At 38.8% G+C, this 19,783-nt stretch overlaps 1 protein-coding gene across 1 annotated transcript in view; it reads left to right on the top strand.

Annotated features, from left to right (window-relative positions):
* LOC134226107 (uncharacterized) overlaps positions 1–19,783 on the top strand; it is a 206,215-nt gene that overhangs the window by 127,075 nt on the left and 59,357 nt on the right. Inside the window, exon 5 of the mRNA XM_062706661.1 lies at positions 15,081–15,170. Coding sequence (XP_062562645.1) covers positions 15,081–15,170 — 90 coding nt within the window. The remainder of the gene's footprint in view (positions 1–15,080; positions 15,171–19,783) is intronic.

The raw sequence follows: 19,783 nt of genomic DNA, 5'->3' as shown, positions 1-19,783 counted from the left end.
GATAATGCCTTCTTTATATAAACTCGTCTATCCAGTATATAGCGTCTCGAGAGAGAACGTCTGTCCATAATTTGGCAAAAAGAGGAGATAATTCGTTCACTATAGGGGCGCGCCTACCAGATATAATAAAGGATTGATATGGAGCAATTATGTGTTTAAAAACTGCTGCTAAGCTACACTTATCCAAGAAAAAGCCAATTTTAAGAACAATCTGAAACAAAACATGCCTATTGCTATTCTGAGAAAATGAATTCGGCAAAATGTTGTTCGATAAAAATTATACATTCAATACATATTGCTTATATATTTTTACCTTATTCTGGCCAAATTGGTATCAAAATAAGAGAGCACTTTAATATTTATTATCATTCTCAATTCATTCATATTTGCATTATTTCAAGCTAACGCCTATTTCTGAAGAAGGGACCACATCTACCATTGCCTTACTTCGTGGAAATGATTTCTTTTAAAGAATGGATTACATCCATATTATCTTATTTCGGGCAGATACGTGTTATTAAAGATAGAATAATAGCAATAATAATCTGGGGAAACACTCCCTAAAGGAGCGACGCATTTACCATTGCATTAGTCCGAGCAAATGCATTATTTTTAAAGAAGGCATCACATTCACCATTGTCTTAGTCCGGGCAAACGCAACATTTTTGTTTAAAAGGATTCACAGCAAACATTGCCTCAAACTTCTTAAGAAGGTATTTACAGGACAGGAGTTTAATTTCGAAGATAAAAAAATATTTACCAAAAACGCTTTCAATCGGAATTGCCGTTTGCGATTCTGTTTTTGAAAAAACACGTTGTTCGACTATTATAGATCAAAAAGCACCTTGGAAATCATACTACCCTGATATTTTTATAATTTTAAAACAGATCTTGGAGGATCAAAAATATCTAATACTACCAAAGGATATTGAGCTGATAAGTGTAGCATAGTTACGGTGTACTTTGTAGATTGGACACTAGTGATACTCATGTTTTTCTTTTGAAACCCTTATTCAAATTGCTATCAGAAATCAAGGAAGGTGTGGGTTCAATCTAGGATACAAATCACGAAAGCACGGGTTACTACTCCTGGCCATGCCCATCTTCACCAAAGGATATTGCGCTGGTAATGTCCAATAAGACACACTTGAATATATCTTTGAACGCTGATTTTTTTCGGACGCATACAGTGGATTGCGAAGATGTGTTTGTAAGGGGTACTATGTTTTCGGGGAATTGTTCCATTCGGGGAAATGTTACATTCGGGGAATTGTTACATTCGGGGAAATTGCATTCGGGGAATTGTTACATTCGGGGAAATTACATTCAGGGAAATTGCATTCGGGGAATTGGTTTTCGGGGAATTGTCGTACAATCGGAAAAGCTTTCAATAACTGTGTAAATATTAGTAGAACACGATTGAACGACAATTCCCCGAATAACAATTCCCCGAATGCAATTTCCCCGAATGCAATTTTCCCGAATAACAATTTTCCGAATGTAACATTTCCCCGAATGTAACATTTCCCCGAATGTAACATTTCCCCGAATGGAACAATTCCCCGAATGCATCTCCCTTCTTTTTGAGTACGGCACAAGGCGATGAGTATCAAGTAAGCCATGCGTGCAAAGGCGTATGATTACCGATCCGGAGGTTGCGAGCTCGATTCTCGATGCGGCCTAAGATGCTTCAGCATTTTCGGCTCTTTGTGCACAATGTATCCATTGTACATGCTACACAAGATATTCATGCAACTGGCAGGTACCGGAAAGCTTTCGATAACTGTGGAAATAATAATAGAACACTAAGTTGAAAAACAGTCAAAGTTTCAGATAGAATGTAAAGCCATTGAAGATGAAGACAATGCGCTGAAAGAAGGCAATGCAATGCTTTCTTTGAATGAACGCATTTGATCTGTATAAAACGAAGTGAGGAGATAATGCTTTTATTAAATTAATAAGTTTGCTTGGTATGATAAACGCATCTGCCCGGGTTAAAGCCAAGGGAATGTCTTCTTAAAATGAATGCGTCTGTCCGGTATAAGACAATGGTAGGAGATAATTCCTTCTTTAGATGATAGCATCGCCCGGTATCAGGGGAAATAAAGTGATAATGTCTTCCTCAAATGTACACATTTGACCGGTATAAGGCAAAGAGGATAGATAGCCCCTTCTTTAAATGAACTCGTTTGTCTGGAACAAAGTGAAAGAATGAAACAACGCCTTCTATGAATGATCGCGTCTGTCCTGTGTAATGAGAATGGAGGAGATAATGCCTTCTTTAAATTAAGGCCTCTCGAGACAGAAATTCTGTCCGCAATAAAGCAAAAAGAGGAGATAATTCGTTTACTGAGCAAGTAGCACGCTTGCCAGGTATAATAAATGATTGATATGAAGCAATTATATGTTTCAAAACTGCTGGTATATTACACCACACTTATCTAAGAAAATGCTAATTTGTTTGATATAACATTCTGAAATACGGCATTCTTCCAAAGGTCATTTTGAAAAAGGTAGAATCCATCAAAAGTCACACCGCAAAAGTTACAATAAGAGATCAGATTAGTCCTTATTCTCATTCTCAATTAATTCATCCTTTCATTATTTCAAGCTAACGCCTATTTTTGAAGGACCACATCTACCATTTTCTTACTTTGTAAAAATGCCTTCTTTCAAAGAATGCATCACATCCCCCATTATCATATTCAGGGCAGATGCATGTTATTAAGGAACGAATAATAACATTCATTATCTGGTGAAACACCTACTGAAGAAGGGACATATTTACCATTGCATTATTCTGAGCAGATGCATTCTTTTTAAAGAAGGAATCACATTCACCATTGCCTCTTTCCGGGCAAACGCATTATTTTTGTTTAAAAGGATTCACATCTACCATTGCATTATATATTTGAAGAAGGTATATACAGGAGTTTGATTTCGAAGATAGGAAAAATATTTACCAAAAAGCTTTCAATCGGAATTGCAGTTTGATACTATCTTAGGAGAACAAAACTACCTTAAAAAACACTGTACTCTGAAATCTTTATAATTCAACAGCAAATTTTGGAGGATCAAGAACTTCAAATACTACCAAAGGCTATTCAGCTGATATTCTCCTATAAGACACTCTTGAATGTATCTTTGAACGCTGCTTTTTTCGGACGCATACAGTCGATTGTTTGTCGTGTTTGAAGAGGTATTTTATTTTCGGGGAATTGTTACATTCGGGGAAATTGCATTCGGGGAATTGTTACATTCGGGGAAATTACATTCGGGGAAATTGCATTCGGGGAATTGGTTTTCGGGGGATTGTCGTATAATCGTAGAACACTAAGGTGAAAAACAGCCCAAGTTTCAGATAGAATGTAGAACAATTGAGGATGAAGAGAATGTGCTGAAAGAAGGCAATGCTTTCTTTGAATGAACGCATTTGGTCTGAATAAGACGAAGTGAGGAGATAATGCTTTCATTAAATAAATAAATTTGCTCGATATGATGAACGCATCTGCCCGGTTTAAAGCCAAGAGAGTGTCTTCTAAAAATGAACGCGTCTGTCCAATATAAGACGACGGTAGGAGATAATGCCTTCTGCAAATGATAGCATCGCCCGGTATTTGGGGAAAAGAAGTGATAATGTCTTACTCAAATAAACACATTTGCCCGGTATAAGGAAAAAAAGATAGATAGCCCCTTCTTTAAATGAACGCGTTTGTGTGGAATAAAGTGAAAAAATGAGACAACGCCTTCTTTAAATCACCGGACAGACGCGGTGTAATGAGAATGGAGCAGATAATGCCTTCTTTAAATAAACTCGTCAATCCGGTATAAGGCATCTCGAGACAGATATCCTGTCCGCAATAAAGCAAGAAGAGGAGATAATTCGTTTACTAAGCAAGTAGCACGCTTGACAGGTATAATAAATGATTGATATGGAGAAATTATATGTTTCAAAACTGCTGCTATACTACACCGCACTTATCTAAGAAAATGCCAATTTCTTTAATATAACATTCTGAAAAACAGCATTCTTTCAAAGTTCATTCTGAAAAAGGTATAATCCATCAAAAGTCATACCGCAAAAGTTACAGACTGGCTAATGCTATATTGAGAAAATGAATTCGGTGAAATTTAATACATTCAAAACATATTGCGTAATAAAGGATCTTATGTATTTTTTCCTTATTCTGGCCAAATTCGCCTGAATCAAAATAAGAGATCAGATTAGTCCTTATTATCTATCTCAATTCATTCATCTTTGCATTATTTCGAGCTTACGCCTAATTTTGAAGGACCACATCTACCATTTCCTTGCTTCGTAAAAATGCCTTCTTTTAAAGAATGGATCGCATCCCCCATTATCATATTCAGGGCAGATACATGTTATAAAAGAACAAATAATAACATTAATTATTTGGTGAAACACCCACTGAAGAAAGGACACATTTACCATTGCATTATTCCGAGCAGATGCATTCTTTTTAAAGAAGGAATCACATTCACCATTGCCTCATTCCGGGCAAACGCATTATTTTCGTTTACAATAATTCACATCTACTATTGCCTTGTATCTGTGAAGAAGATATATACAGGACAGAAGTTTGATTCCGAAGATAGGGAAATATTTACCAAAAGGCTTTCAATCGGAATTGCAGTTTGATTCTATTTTAGAAAAACCAAGCTACCTTAGAAAACACTGTACTCTGATATCTTTATGGTTCAACAACACATCTTGGAGGATCAACTACATCAAATACTATCAAAGGCTATTCAGCTGATAATCTCCAATAAGACACTCTTGAACGTATATTTGAATCGCTGCTTTTTTTTCGATTGCCAAGATGTGTTTGCAAGAGGTATTTTATTTTCGGGGAATTGTTCCATTCGGGGAAATGTTACATTCGGGGGATTGTTACATTCGGGGAACTTGCATTCGGGGAATTTTTACACTCGGGAAAATTACATTCGGGGAATTAGTTTTCGGGGAATTGTCGTACAATCTTAGTAAACATATAATTGTCATCGACTATAAGCGCCCGTACAGAGCAACGTTCAAAGATTTGTGTAGAGTGTCTCTTTGGAGATGCCGAACATGATCAAATATTTCGATATTGTATGCCCTTGATCTTCTTTATTGTTAAATTATAAAGATATTAAAATAAAGTGTTTTTTTAAAATATTTAATTTTTTTCTAAAATAGTCGAACAAAGGCTGAATTTCTTTGGTGGAGTAGAATCGCGAAAAGAAATTCTGATTGAAAGGATTTTGAGAAATTTCTGATTGAAAAATTTGAGAAATCAAACTCCTGTCCTATATAAGGTCTATTCCTTTTTAAGAAGTAACTGTAATCGTGGATATGAATCCTTAAAAAATAATAATGCGTATGCCCGGAATAAGGCAATGGTGAATGTGATCCCTTCTTTAAAAATAATGCATCTACTCGGAATAACGCAATGGATTAATTTGATCTCTACTATGGAAGTAGGTGTTTCCCCAGTATAATGAAGAAGTGAATGTTATTCTTTTTTTTTTAATTTGTATCTCCCTGGTATAAAGAAACGGTAGATGTGATCTAGAGATCTAGAGTTAGGCGTTGGCTCGAAATAAGCCAAAGTAGAATGAAATTACCTTTTCAGAAGTAGGAGTTTGCCTGCAATTAGATTATGATAAATGTAGTCTCTTCTTTTGATGTAGACGAGTTTGGCCGGAATGGATATAATATATGAGATCGCATCTAGCAATAAAAAATATCGAAATTATCGACGTGTTCATTTAAAGAAGGCAATATCTCCTCCATTGCCCTTATACTGCGTAGACGCGATCATTTAAGGAAGGCATTATCCTTCGCTTTACTCCAGGCAAACGTGTTCATTTTAAGAAGGGTCCATCTACCCTCTTTGACTTATATCGGGCAAACGTGTTCATTTTAAAAAGGCATTATAACTCGTCTTCCCCTAACACCCGGCGAAGCGCATTTAAAAAAAAATTATCCCTTTCCCTTATTCCAGAAAGCACATTCATTTTCTTCATTTATCTCTTTCCTCCTTCCTTATTTTTCTATTCTCTCCTCCTACATCTCACTTCGTATTTCGCCCTTTCTCGCTCCTCACATCACACTTCTCTCTGATATTTTTCACTTCTCAATTCTTACTCCACACATTTCACTTCTTACTATGTACTTCCATCTCATTTCTTACTTTTCACTTCCCCTTCTCACTTCTCACTTCCCACTACTTACTACTCGTTTCTCACTTCTCACTTCGCACTTCTCACTTCTCACTTCTCGCTTCTCACTTCTCACATTTCACTTTTCACATCTCACTTTTCACTTCTCATTTCTCATTTCTCATTTCTCCCTTCTCATTACGCTCTTCTCACTTCTCACGTCTCACTTTTCATTACTCACTTCTTACTTCTCACTCGGCCTAGTGACGGTTCGGCATAATGGTATTCGGCCCAATGACCCAGCATCTTAATTTTTTGACAATTTTTAAGCGAATTGTCCCTCGACCTGTTGCAGTTCAAAATTATGTCAAAAGCCAATTATGCGACTTTATGTTAAACGACGCAGATTTTTTTCAGTTTTAGTTTTATCTGCACTGTGGAAACAATTCGGGGAAATGTTGTATTCGGTTAAATGTTGCATTCGGGGAGTTGTTACATTCGGGGTAATGTTACGTTCGGGGAATTGTTATTCGGATAAATTTCATTCGGGGAAATTGCATTCGGGGAATTGGTTTTCGGGGAATTGTCGTACAATCGGTTTTTAAGACTGAGATAGCCGCAATTCTTTCATGAAAACTATTTCCAGTCATCTCTTATACCATACTTCAACAGAAAATTCTTTTTAATTTCGACGGAAAAATCTGATGAACTTCCATGGCAACTACTATGAAGTTATGATAATTCTTTGGAATTTCCAAGGAAGCACTTTGGAGTTTCTAAGGAAAATTGTTTCAAGTTTCCACAGGAAAATGTTCGGGAAATCCACGGAAAGTTTCGGTTGAGTAAAGTTCAAAATTTACACAGAAAAGTCTTCAATTATTCCGCGGAGGATTGTTCAAAATGAGGACATCAACATAAAAATTAAATTCCAAAAGCAAATTTTTCGAAATTTTCATGGGAGATTCATTGGAATTCGCATGGATTTTTTTTTTTTTAATTTCTTTGGAAAATTCTTCGGAATTTTCACGGTGATTTTTTGCGACATTTAAACCAAAATTATTCAGAACTTCACGTGATTTTTTTAAATTTTTACGAGAAACCGTTCGGTATTTCAACGAAAAAACTGTTTTTTGAAGGAATTTCTTTGGATTGTCCTTAAGAAATTCTTCGGAAATTCAATGGAAAATTATTAAAAAAGTAGAAGAGTCGTTCCGAATATCATTTGGTGAAAACCATTTAACCAAATGATATGTTAAGTTGAATTGTATTTGACCAAAATGAACGTTTGAGCAAAACGGTTATAACAATGGAAGGCAGTTTGGCCAAAAAATGCATTTGGCCAAAGCGACATAAGCCCGAATTGGTAATTTGGACGAAAAAGGACTTTTCCCTAACACGTCGTTTGGCCGAATAGGTCATAAGGCCGAAAATGTCGTTCGGCCCAAATGGTTGTTTGACAGAACAGGCCAAACAGGTCAAAAATGTCAGGTCAAAAATGTCATTTGGTCCAACTGCCAAATGTTTATTACTGAACGAGTAATATGGTAAAAAATGTCGACTCATTTTTTCAAATAACATTTTTGAGAGACTCTGATGCGAATCCTCCATGAATTATGAACAACTTTTTGACCAAACGGCTTTTGCGGCCAAATCCCCATTTCAGCTAAATAAAATTGTCGACCGGATGGGTTTTGGCCTAACGGTTTGACATATTCGGCCAAACACCTGTTAGCCATGTGTCTATTGGCCAAATGGCCCTACCTGTCGTATAGCCGAAAATCAAGAATAACAGGTTAGACGAAAAGTCACCTAGCCAAATTACATTAGGCCGAATTAAACGTTAGTCCGAAATGGTATTAGGTGAACGTGGTTTGACCGAAAATAACGTTTGGTGGAGAGCAACAAACAGCCGAAAGGCTCAAAAGGCACTGAAAAAGTTGTTTGCCCCAACAGTTTATTTGGATGAAAATGTCATTTGGCCGAAATGGTCGTTTGGCAGAAAGAGTCCTGAAGGCCCGAAAATGCCCTTTCTGCAAAACAAACATTTCAGCCAAACGGCATTTTCTGCCAAATAACCTATTCAGTAGAGTGGCTCAAATTAGTATGGGAAAAACTTTTGTCATTTTTTGATGGGCTGCCTCTCATTCGGTTCTATTTGATGCCCTGATGCAATATTTACAATAATTCAGCCAAATCGGTAAACGTTTGGGCGGTGCTAAGCTCGTTAGAAGTTTCTATGGAAAAATAAGGGCAGAAACTTTGAAAAACAGTAGGGGTATACACTTAACAGCGTAGCTTGCTGCGTATCTGATTATAGAAATGTTTCACACTCAATCACAAGGGACACATTTCAAATCGCATATGAAACATTTCCATAAACAGATACACAGCAACCTACGCCGTTAAGTGAATCCCCCTAGTGATTTGCAGGTAGATTGAACAATTAACGATGGAGAATTATGATACTCATTTAGTTCTTGAAGAATTTATTATTTACTGAATGAGTATCATAGATCTTAATCGTAAATGGTGTCATCCAGCTGCAAATCACTGTTTTTAGATGTTTCTGCATACATTTTCCCATATAAACTTTCAACGAGTTTGGCACCGCCCAAACGTTGACCGATTTGGCTGAAATTTTGTCCAGAGCATCAGGGTATCAGATAGAACCAAATAAAAGGGCGTTTTTGAATCACCTTACTATTCAGCTAAACGACTTTTTTTGGCAAAATGATTAATTCAGCCGAGCAACACTTGTCAAATGACCAAATTTCCAAAAGGGGGAGAGGGGCTTAGCTCTTCCCAGAATAAAATTAGCCCGTTAGGCTTTGAAAAGTTAGTTAGCAGTGATATAAATGTTCAACATATGGCATAATGAACTACTGAAAAAGTTTTAAGACAAAAGAGTTATCTTCAGCCTATCATAATGGAATGAGTGGAAGACAAATAAACTTTTTTTTATTTCTGAGAAATATTTCTATGTGGCAGTGAAATTGCACTTATTGTTAATTATGAAAAGGCAATAGGGGAACTGTACCTGTTTTGGCCATGTTCCTAATTTGGCCAATTTTGCGAATAATTCCAAAAATTAAGCAATTCGCGAGGGTTTTATTAGTTTTATCAAAAGATATATCCCTCACGGTTCAACGCTGCTTTAAACTGATCGATTATTTTGGAAAAATATGTAGGCACTAAGTTGGCCAAAACCGGTGCACTTCCCCTATCTAATTGATTTGAAAACATCAAAGTACGCTTGATATGAACAACAACTGAGAGCCACCAAATTATTAATCAAACTAAAGACAAGTGGTCAACCATCACGGAGTGGAGTAACAGTTTTCCAGCAGACTTCCGCTTGTCTAGAAGCATGATAATCTCCACAGATCCCATCAACATCCGAGAAGAATTCTCATTGGAATCTCTAAAGAATTCCTTTCAGAATCATCGAAGTATTCTAACCGGAATCCAGAAGAATTTACACTAGACCTTTTCGGTATTGTTAAGGAATACCCTTGGGAGTCTGTGGGGGATACCCTTCATAATCCATGGAGGATTCGCTTCAGAATCTCTCGTTAATTTGCATCGTAATTCCTCCAGAGTCGTTCAAAGATTTGTTTCGAAATCGTTCGGAGATTCGCTTCGGAATTACTTGACGATTTGTTTCAGGATACTTCGACGATTTGTTTCAGAATCCCTTGCCTCTTTATTTCGGAGTCTCTCGAAGTTTTGCCTCGGAATCCCTGAATGGTTTGCTTCGAAATCCTTCGATGATTTGCTTTGGAATCCCTCGAAGCTTTGCTTCGTAATTCTTCAACGATTTGCTAAACATACCTGAATGATTCCCTTTGGAATCGCTGGAGAATTCTTTACGTTATCTCTGGAGGATTTATACGGAGTCCCTCGACAGATTGCTTCGGAATCATTCGACGATTTGCTTTTACATCCCTGGAACATTGTCTACGGAATCCCTGAACATTTACGTTGGAACTCCTGGAACATTTCCGTCGGAATTCCTAGAATATTCTCGTCGGAATTCCTGGAGGATTCAATTCGAAATCTCTAGAAGATTCTTATAGGAAACCCTGAAACAAATCCGTCGGATTATGTGTTGGAACCCCTGGTGTATTGCCTCTAGAATCTCAGGAGGTTCCCTTCGATATGCTTGGAAGATTCCCGTCGGAATCTCTGGAACATTCCCGTTGGAATCACTTTTCGATTCTCATCGAAAACCTTGGAGGACTCCCGTCGTTGCATTTTTTCTTATTTGAGATAGATAGAATATTTATGGAATATGCTAACATTTCCACTGCCTATCGGTGGGAACCTGATGGCGACCCGTCACATATTGTCCTTTCAGTGTGCGGGACAAAGTCGAGCGCTACTACACTTAGACGCAAAGCCATTTGATATAAATTTGAGTCGTTGTAGCAATCATCGGCTAGTAAACTAACATACTTCGATACTATGGGCTACAGCAGAAAGCACATGCTTGAGAAAAAAGAATATGGATGAGTGTGACTGATCCGCAATTGCCTTAGGCAGTGGCGTAGCCAGAAAATTGGTCTGGGGGGGGTTTTCCGAACATTTTTTTTTCGAAAAAAAAATTTCTTCTGAAAATTTTGTCTCTGGGGGGGGGTTTATGCCCAAAACCACCCCCCTGGCTACGCCACTGGCCTTAGGTGGTTAGATCGGGTCTGGGTCATTTGGCATAAAGTCATTTGGCATAACGCCATTTGGCATAAGGTCATTTGGCATAAGGTCATTTGGCATAAAGTCCATTTGGCATAATGGTCATTTGGTATAACGGACATTTGGCAGAATTTAGAACTCCATGAAAAGAGTGGGTCATTTGGCATAACGGACATTTGGCATAGTTTTGAACTGTGAAAGCGAAAGGGATATTTCATGTAATGTTTAGCGTAGATTAAGTAGGTCGAGGCTGTTTTCGGACAAATTTAGACTGATGGTAGACATTTTCTAGAAGAATGAAATAACAAAACGGTAGAATTGCTTCTGAGGGAGGGATCACATCCATCATTAATTTATTCCGGCCACATGCCTACTTTTAAAGAAGAGATTACATCCACCATTGCTTCAATCCGGGCATGCGCCTTAAGACCGGATCAAACCCACCATTTCCTTAAAGCGCCTAACTTTAAAAACTCAAGCAATACACTTGTCGTAGACGAGTTACTAAAACCAATCAAGTCACATATGAGTAACTGCCACCAAATCAATCTGAATTGTGTTACTCGGGGAAGAGATCACATCAACCATTGATTTATTCCCGGTAAGCGCCTACTTATAAAGAAGGAGTCACATCCACCATTTGCCGCAATCCGGGCAGGACCTACTTTCAAAGAAGGGATCACATCTACCATTGCCACAATTTGGGCCACACACCTACTTTTAAAGAAGGGATTACATCTACCATTGCTTCAATCCGGGCAAGCGCCTACTTTCAAAGAACGAATCAAACCCTCCATTGCCATAATCCGTGCAAGCGCCTATTTTCAAAGAAAGGATCACATCCACCATTGCCTCAATCCGGGCATGCGACTTCTTTTAAAGAAGGAATCACATCCACCATTTTCATAATCTGGGCAAGCGCCTACTTTTAAAAAAGGGATCACATCCTCCATTTCCATAATCTATGCAAGCGTTGGATCGCATCCACCATGGCCTTAATCCGAGCATGCACCTACTTTTAAAGAAGGGATCACATCCACCATTGTCTCAATCCGGGCAGGCTCCTTCTTTTAAAGAAGGAATCACATCCACCATAGTCATAATCCGGGCAAGGGCCTACTTTTAAAGAAGGGATCACATCCGCAATTGCCACAATCCATGCAAGCGCCGTCTTTTTAAGAAGAGATCATATCCTCCATTGCATAATCCGGGCAAGCATCTACTTTTAAAGAAGGGATCACATCCTTCATTGCCATAATACGGCCACTCGCCTAATTTTGAAGAAGGTATCATAACCTCCATTGCCATAATCCGGCCACACGCCTACTTCATAAGAAGGGATTACATAAATGACCTTATGCCAAATGGCGTTATGCCAAATGGCGTTATGCCAAATGACTTTATACCAAATAGCCCGCTCCCGGTTAGATCGTATTTATCACATTACCACTAAGATAGTTCAATGAGATGGTAAAATGTTCGAGAATTTTTGAAAAGATGCTCAAACTAGAGAAAATAGATGAAGAGGCTGTAGGGTTGCCGAACAGTATCACCAGAAGCTGCATAAGAATCCAGGAGATGCCAACGGATCTGGTGACGCCAACAGATTGTGGGAGAATATTCACGAAACCGGGACTACAACAGCGCAGAAAATGTATCCTGAGCATCTTTAAGGGACATAGGGCCATCGCAAAAAAATCTCCATCCTGGCTCTCGCTTTAGCCTTGACCTGAGCCCAGGTCAGATTCTTTTCGACTTCCTTTATTTTCTAGTTGAGGCTACGTCATCACGAGCCCTTGGGTCTGCTGCGATATTCTGCTAGAATCCAGTCCAGCGCATGCTTGCAGATTTTGTTTCCGTTCTTTCGTAATGTGTGGACGACCCACCTCCATTTACGCTCTCGATTTTCTTTTGAAATCGGTTTTTGATGGCGATGCGATGGAGTTCAGCATTCGAGATCCAGTTGTGAGGCCACCAAGTCCGAATTATAAAACGTAGACATAGGTTGACTGCAAGTTCATTGTACCAATACTTCCAAAGCTTTGTTTTGGTACCCAGCCCAGCGATATACGTACATTTTGTATGGGTATGTACCGATATGGCCTCCACTTTAGCATCTTATGTGACATCATATACGATCTTGTGTTGACTGGGAACCTACCTTTACCTTAAAGGGTTAAGATTAATGACCAAGTTAATATGACCGGTTCATTTTTACAGCTACATGCTTGAATTGTATTATTGTATATTTTTTTTCCAAGGGGGGCCTTTGAGAAAAATGGGGAAAAAACAATGTTTTTTAATAACTCCGGAAACCAATGGCCAATTGGGCCAATTTTCAATAGCGAAAAACTAGGAAGGGTTGCGCGTTGAATGCAACCTGTTGCAAGCAAATCGGATAAGGCTAAGTACAAAAAGTGTGTCTCACATTTTTTTGTACACAGACACACACACATACATACATACATACATACACACATACAGACATAACCTCAATTCGGCGAGCTGAGTCGATTGGTATGTAACACTATGGGTCTCCGAGCATTCTATCAATAGTTCGGTTTTGGAGTGATCCTATAGCCTTTACGTATACTTAGTATACGCGAAAGGCAAAAATCATTTAATGATGGGATGGTTGGCAGTGCCAATAATAAAGAAAGTATGGTCTTATAATTTTATATTATTCCCTCAAAATGATAAGGATAATACTAGTTGAAATAAGAAATAGAAATGCCTAATCATTTCCATCTCAAGTAATTTTAAACAATAAAAAATAATACAATCAGTTCTAAAGTGTGCCACCATCGGTACCGTAACTGCATTTATGAGAAACTTCTTCAAAATGACATAAATCATCTCCGGTGATGGATATGATTCCCAGCTGCAGCATCAGAAGCAGAAACGGCCGTATATTATTATTTGCATCATATTTCTGCAGTTGTATCGGGGGGTATGTCCAAATAAAAATCCATTCCGTACTGTTCACCACAAGGTGCGGGTGGTAAGTCTCTTTCTCGCGGATTGATTACGGAAGACGATAGCAAACAAGGGAAATGGAAGACGCTTCGCTCGATATAATGGGCTTCTCGTTGTTGCAATTGTAGATATAAATAAAAATCAAGGGAAAGGTGGTACAATATGCACCTCTTGAATACTATAAATTAATTGCAAGTTATTCGCCAAACCGGCCGTACGAACAGTATTTTTAGTTAAATATCTGGTCTGTGCATATGAACAGGACATGATTTCGAAATTGACAAATTGATATTATTAAAGAATCTAGGGGGTGGGGGGCTTGGAACCATCAACCTCCTACTCTCTAGATAGGAGTTTTCAAACATTGTAATTAATGTCCATGTAGGGTGGTTAATAGCCAGATGGAATATATAGTCGATAAAATCGCTTAAATTTGGGGGAACTTTCATACAGCAAAAATCTTATTGCGTCCTGTTGATTCGTTTTAGACAACTTCCTTAACCCACTGTGTGTCGTTGCAAGGCTTATGAGAGGAACGATGCGATAGTGAAGTTCACTCACAATAAAAACCTACAAGACAAAATAAACAATAATCGATTATCGTCTCCGCGCGAATGTGATGATTGCCGTGGTTTGATTCCGACCGGGTACGCTTCCTCGGTAAGGCTTGAAATTATTGTTCCGATCGAAATTCGATTGCTTCATTTCGCGTGGAACACGGTGAGAGGATAATTCCATTCCAGCATTCTACGACGACTGCACGCTGGCAACTGTGGGAACTGGTGGGCATTTTTCTGGCATTGTAAAACAAATACCGATCGTATTGATTCATCAACTTTAAAAGGGGATCTCATTTTGCTACCATCGTATCATAACCGAATTTGATCCCCCTCGAGAAGAGTGACAGCTCGTGTGAAAATCATTCACTTTCATCTCCACGAATACGATCGAACCGACACTGACTGGCTCCACAAGTTCAATTTGTCATGTCGGAAGGTCGCCACTCGGTGACGACGAAGGCGATTACCGATTTTCCGATACCCGTTTGTTTTTGTGATTGATCTGGCTTAAGGTGTCTGGGCTCTCGCATGACTGCGCCCGACTTATGGGACGGACCTTTTTAAGTGGTTGTTAATTTTGATTTTTCGGCTTCTGGTTATCGCGTCCCAATCCGAATGAGCGGTCCGGTTTTCTGTCTGATGCTGTCATCTCAGAGCCCGCACTTACGGTTTTGTTTGGTTTCTTTTCAGGCCATGTCCGGTTTCTTGATGATGCTCACGCAGAATGGGAAACTACTCTACATCTCCGATAATGCTGCCGAGTACCTTGGCCACTCAATGGTAAGTAGCGAACATTGTAGTAGAACTCGATTGGCAACGTGATTCTTGCCTTTTTTCAACAAATTATACCTCCACGAAGTTGAATGCAAGATGATACCTCGCACTCCTGTGTGCTGCTGATTATCTGCACGTCAACGGATCACATTACTCATTCGGAGGAATCAACCACCCACAATGGGTAATTCGATGAACATATCAGAGTTGTATGGAATAGTCATCTCGGTTTCAAAGAATTAAGAAACACCATTCTCTATTATTGATCACCAAAGTGTTCATATCACAGTCATAGGTTATTTCTGTCCACTGGTGACCACCTTGCTTCCCAGAAGCCACGGGTTCGCCTCTAGCCAATCAAGAGAAACCCGACAGCTTCCTAGGGTTAGTTACTATCATCCGACTAACTTTATTTATGCAATTATCTATCCAACTGATCTTATCAGCATGCAGCAGTAGTGGAACGTCAACGGTCATAAACAACAAACCACCTAACAAGCTTTTCGCACGAATAGCGCGGTAGAGTGGATACTGGTCCCGGTGCGGTGGCAGTCATTCCACCGAGTCTGGGGGACCATACCAGACAGATGCTTTTCTCGCTACTGAATCCCCGATCACCTCGTGGTGACAACTTGGTAACGCGACGTGCGGCGGATTTTTCATTCATGTCACGTCGTTAATGAGCAAATAAATAAAGAGCGCGCATAACGCGTTTAATTGATTATTTGTCCGTTTTTGTTTCTTGGGGATGTCCCCGGAGGGTTTAAAGTGTTGCTGATTTGATGTTGAATGTTTGTTTTTGTTGTTTGGTTTTATCTATAAAGTAAACTACCTCGAATGAACATTGTCCCAAGGAACAACAGGTTCAGTTAAGTTTTACTCAGTTAACAGTTTTTTTAAATATCCAAAAAAATTTCTTTTAACATTTTATCAATCGAAACAATGATGCCCTAATCACGAATTGAAGCAGAGCTCTTCAGATTGTCATGAAAAATTTCGCAAAATGTTTCAACTAGTTTTTATCAGTCAGAGACAAACTTCCACTTACAAAATTGTGGGTCATTCAAACGCTAAGAACTACACATTCGGTTGTGAATAAATTACACTCTCATTCCTACTCCAAAATAAATTCATTCCAAATCCATTATTAACGCCAAGTTAATAAAGTCCAATCCAAATCCAATCCAAATCCAATCCAAATCCAATCCAAATCCAATCCAAATCCAATCCAATCCAAATCCAATCCAAATCCAATCCAAATCCAATCCAAATCCAATCCAATCCAAATCCAAACCAATTCCAACCCAATTCCAAACCAATTGAACCAATCCAAATCCAATTCAAACCAATCTAAACCAATCCAAATTTAATCCAAACCAATCCAAACCAATCCAAACCAATCCAAACCCAATCCAAACCAATCCAACCAATCCAAATCAAATCCAAATCCAATCCAAACCAACCAATCCAAACCAATCCCAATCCAATCCAAACCAATCCAAACCAATCCAAACCAATCCAAACCAATCCAAACCAATCCAAACCAATCCAACCAATCCAAAACAACCAAACCAATCCAAACCAATCCAACCAATCCAAACCAATCCAAACCAATCCAAACCAATCCAAACCAATCCAAACCAATCCAAACCAATCCAAACCAATCCAAACCAATCCAAACCAATCCAAACCAATCCAAACCAATCCAAAACAATCCAAACCAATCCAAACCAACCCAAATCCAATCCAAACCGATTCCAACCAAACCAATCCAAACCAATCCAAACCAATCCAAACCAATCCAAACCATCCAAACCAATCCAAACCAATCCAAATCCAATCCAAATCCAATCCAAATCCAATCCAAACCAAACCAATCCAAACCAATCCAAACCAATCCGAATTCAATCCAAATCCAAATCCAACCAAACGCAATCCAAACCAATCAAACCAATCAAATCCAATCCAAACCAATCCAAATCAATCCAATCCAATCCAAACCAATCCAAACCAACCAAACCAATCCAAACCAACCAAACCAATCCAAACCAATCAAACCAACCAAACCAATCCAAACCAATCCAAACCAATCCAAACCAACCAAACCAATCCAAACCAATCCAAACCAATCCAACCAATCCAAACCAATCCAACCAACCAACCAATCCAAATCCAATCCAAACCAATCCAAACCAATCCAAACCAATCCAACCAATCCAAACCAATCCAAACCAATCCAATCCAACCAATCCAATCCAAACCAATCCAAATCCAATCCAATCAATCCAAATCCAATCCAATCAATCCAAATCCAATCCAAACCAACCAAACCAATCCAAACCAATCCAAACCAATCCAAACCAATCCAAACCAATCCCAAACCAATCAAACCAATCCAAATCCAATCCAACCAATCCAAACCAATCCAAACCAATCCAAACCAATCAAACCAATCCAAACCAATCCAAAACCAATCCAAACCAATCCAAACCAACCAAACCAATCCAAACCAATCCAAACCAATCCAACCAATCCAACCAAATCCAACCAAACCAATCCAAACCAATCCAATCCAAACCAATCCAAAACCAATCCAAACCAATCCAAACCAATCCAACCAATCCAAACCAATCCAAATACAATCCAAATCCAATCCAAATCAGTCCGAATCCAAACCAAATCCAATCCAAACCAATCCAAATCCAATCAAACCAATCAAAGTCAAATCAATCCAAACCAATCCAAACCAATCCAAACCAATCAAATCCAATCCAAACCAACCAAATCCAATCAAATCAATCCAACCAAACCAATCCAAACCAATCAAATCCAATCCAAACCAAATCCAATCCAAACCAACCAAACCAATCCAAATCCAACCAAATCAATCCAAACCAATCCAAATCCAATCCAAACCAATCCAAACCAACCAAACCAATCCAAACCAATCCAAACCACATCCAATCCAAACCAATCCAAACCAATCCAAGTCCAATCCAAACCAATCCAAACCAACCAAACCAACCAAACCAATCCAAACCAATCCAAACCAATCCAAACCAATCCAAACCTATCCAAATCCATCCAAATCCAATCCAAACCAACCAAACCAATCCAAACCAATCCAAACCAATCCAATCCAATCCAAATCCAATCCAAACCAATCCAAACCAATCCAAATCCAACAAAAACCAATCGACATCCAATCCAAACCGATCCAAACCAATCCAAATCCAACAAAAACCAATCGACATCCAATCAAACCAATCCAAATCCAATCCAAACCAATCAAATCCAATCCAAACCAATCCAACCAATCCAAACCAATCCAAACCAATCCAAACCAATCAAATCAATCCAAATCAATCAAACCAATCCAAATCAATCCAAACCAATCCAAACCAATCCAAACCAATCCAAACCAATCCAAACCAATCCAAACCAATCAAACCAATCCAAACCAATCCAAACCAATCCAAACCAATCCAAACCAATCCAAACCAATCCAAACCAATCCAAACCAATCCAAACCAATCCAAACCAATCCAAACCAATCCAAATCAATCCAAACCAATCCAAACCAATCCAAACCAATCCAAACCAATCCAAACCAATCAAACCAATCCAAACCAATCCAAACCAATCCATATCCAATCCAAATCCAATCCAAATCCAATCCAAATCCAATCCAAATCCAATCCAAATCCAATCCAAATCCAATCCAAATCCAATCCAAATCCAATCCAAATCCAATCCATATCCAATCCAAATCCAATCCAAATCCAATCCAATCCAAATCCAATCCAAATAAAATCCAATCCAAATCCAATCCAAATCCAATCCAAATCCAATCCAAATCCAATCCAAATCCAAGAAGAACCTTTTTTACCGGTTAACTTTTTGACATTCTGGCTACGTGCCCGGCCCACCACAGTCTTCCGTTTTTTCACAACACCATAGATGGTGCGCAGCGCTTTCCTGTCGAAAACTCCAAGTGCGTGTTGGTTCTTCACGAACATCGCCCAGGTCTTGTGTCCGCAAAAGAGTAACGGTCTAATGAGTGTTTATATAGATTAGTAGACAGATAGTCAGTTTGGAACGGCGGCGAACTTGCGGAGTCCGAAGTATGTGCGGTTTTCAGCCACGATGCGTCTCCGAATTCAGTCAGTCCTTGTTCACGAATTCTTCAACCCCCTCGATTTCGTTACCGATACCAACTCGTGGTGGGTGCCTTACGTTGTTTTACCATGTGCCTATCTCTACCATGTAAATAAAATCGAATCCATGTCAAATCCATATCCTTTGCTAGTTAAATCTTAATATTTCATCATTTCCTTATTAATATTACATCTAACATGTTACTTCTTAGCAAAATTCTTGATACTTCACCGAATAAACAAGCTATTCGAACTTCTACGCATTTTTCCCATCCATTTGAAATGCACATTCATTACAACAAGCGAATGCAAATTATGAAGCTGTCACTAAGCCGAACATGACAAACTGAGAACCAGTAAAGCTTAATTGTACAAATTTTTCACCAACCACTCCACCAACTGTAGGCTGTGGGAGAAGCGTCCGCTTGCACTTGCTGCTCGATATGGCAATAAATTCGAGGT

This window comes from Armigeres subalbatus, chromosome 3, assembly GCF_024139115.2.
Source record: "Armigeres subalbatus isolate Guangzhou_Male chromosome 3, GZ_Asu_2, whole genome shotgun sequence".
NCBI lineage: Eukaryota > Metazoa > Arthropoda > Insecta > Diptera > Culicidae > Armigeres > Armigeres subalbatus.
Note: the sequence above shows the minus strand (reverse complement) of the source record. Positions and strands in the feature narration are given on the sequence as shown.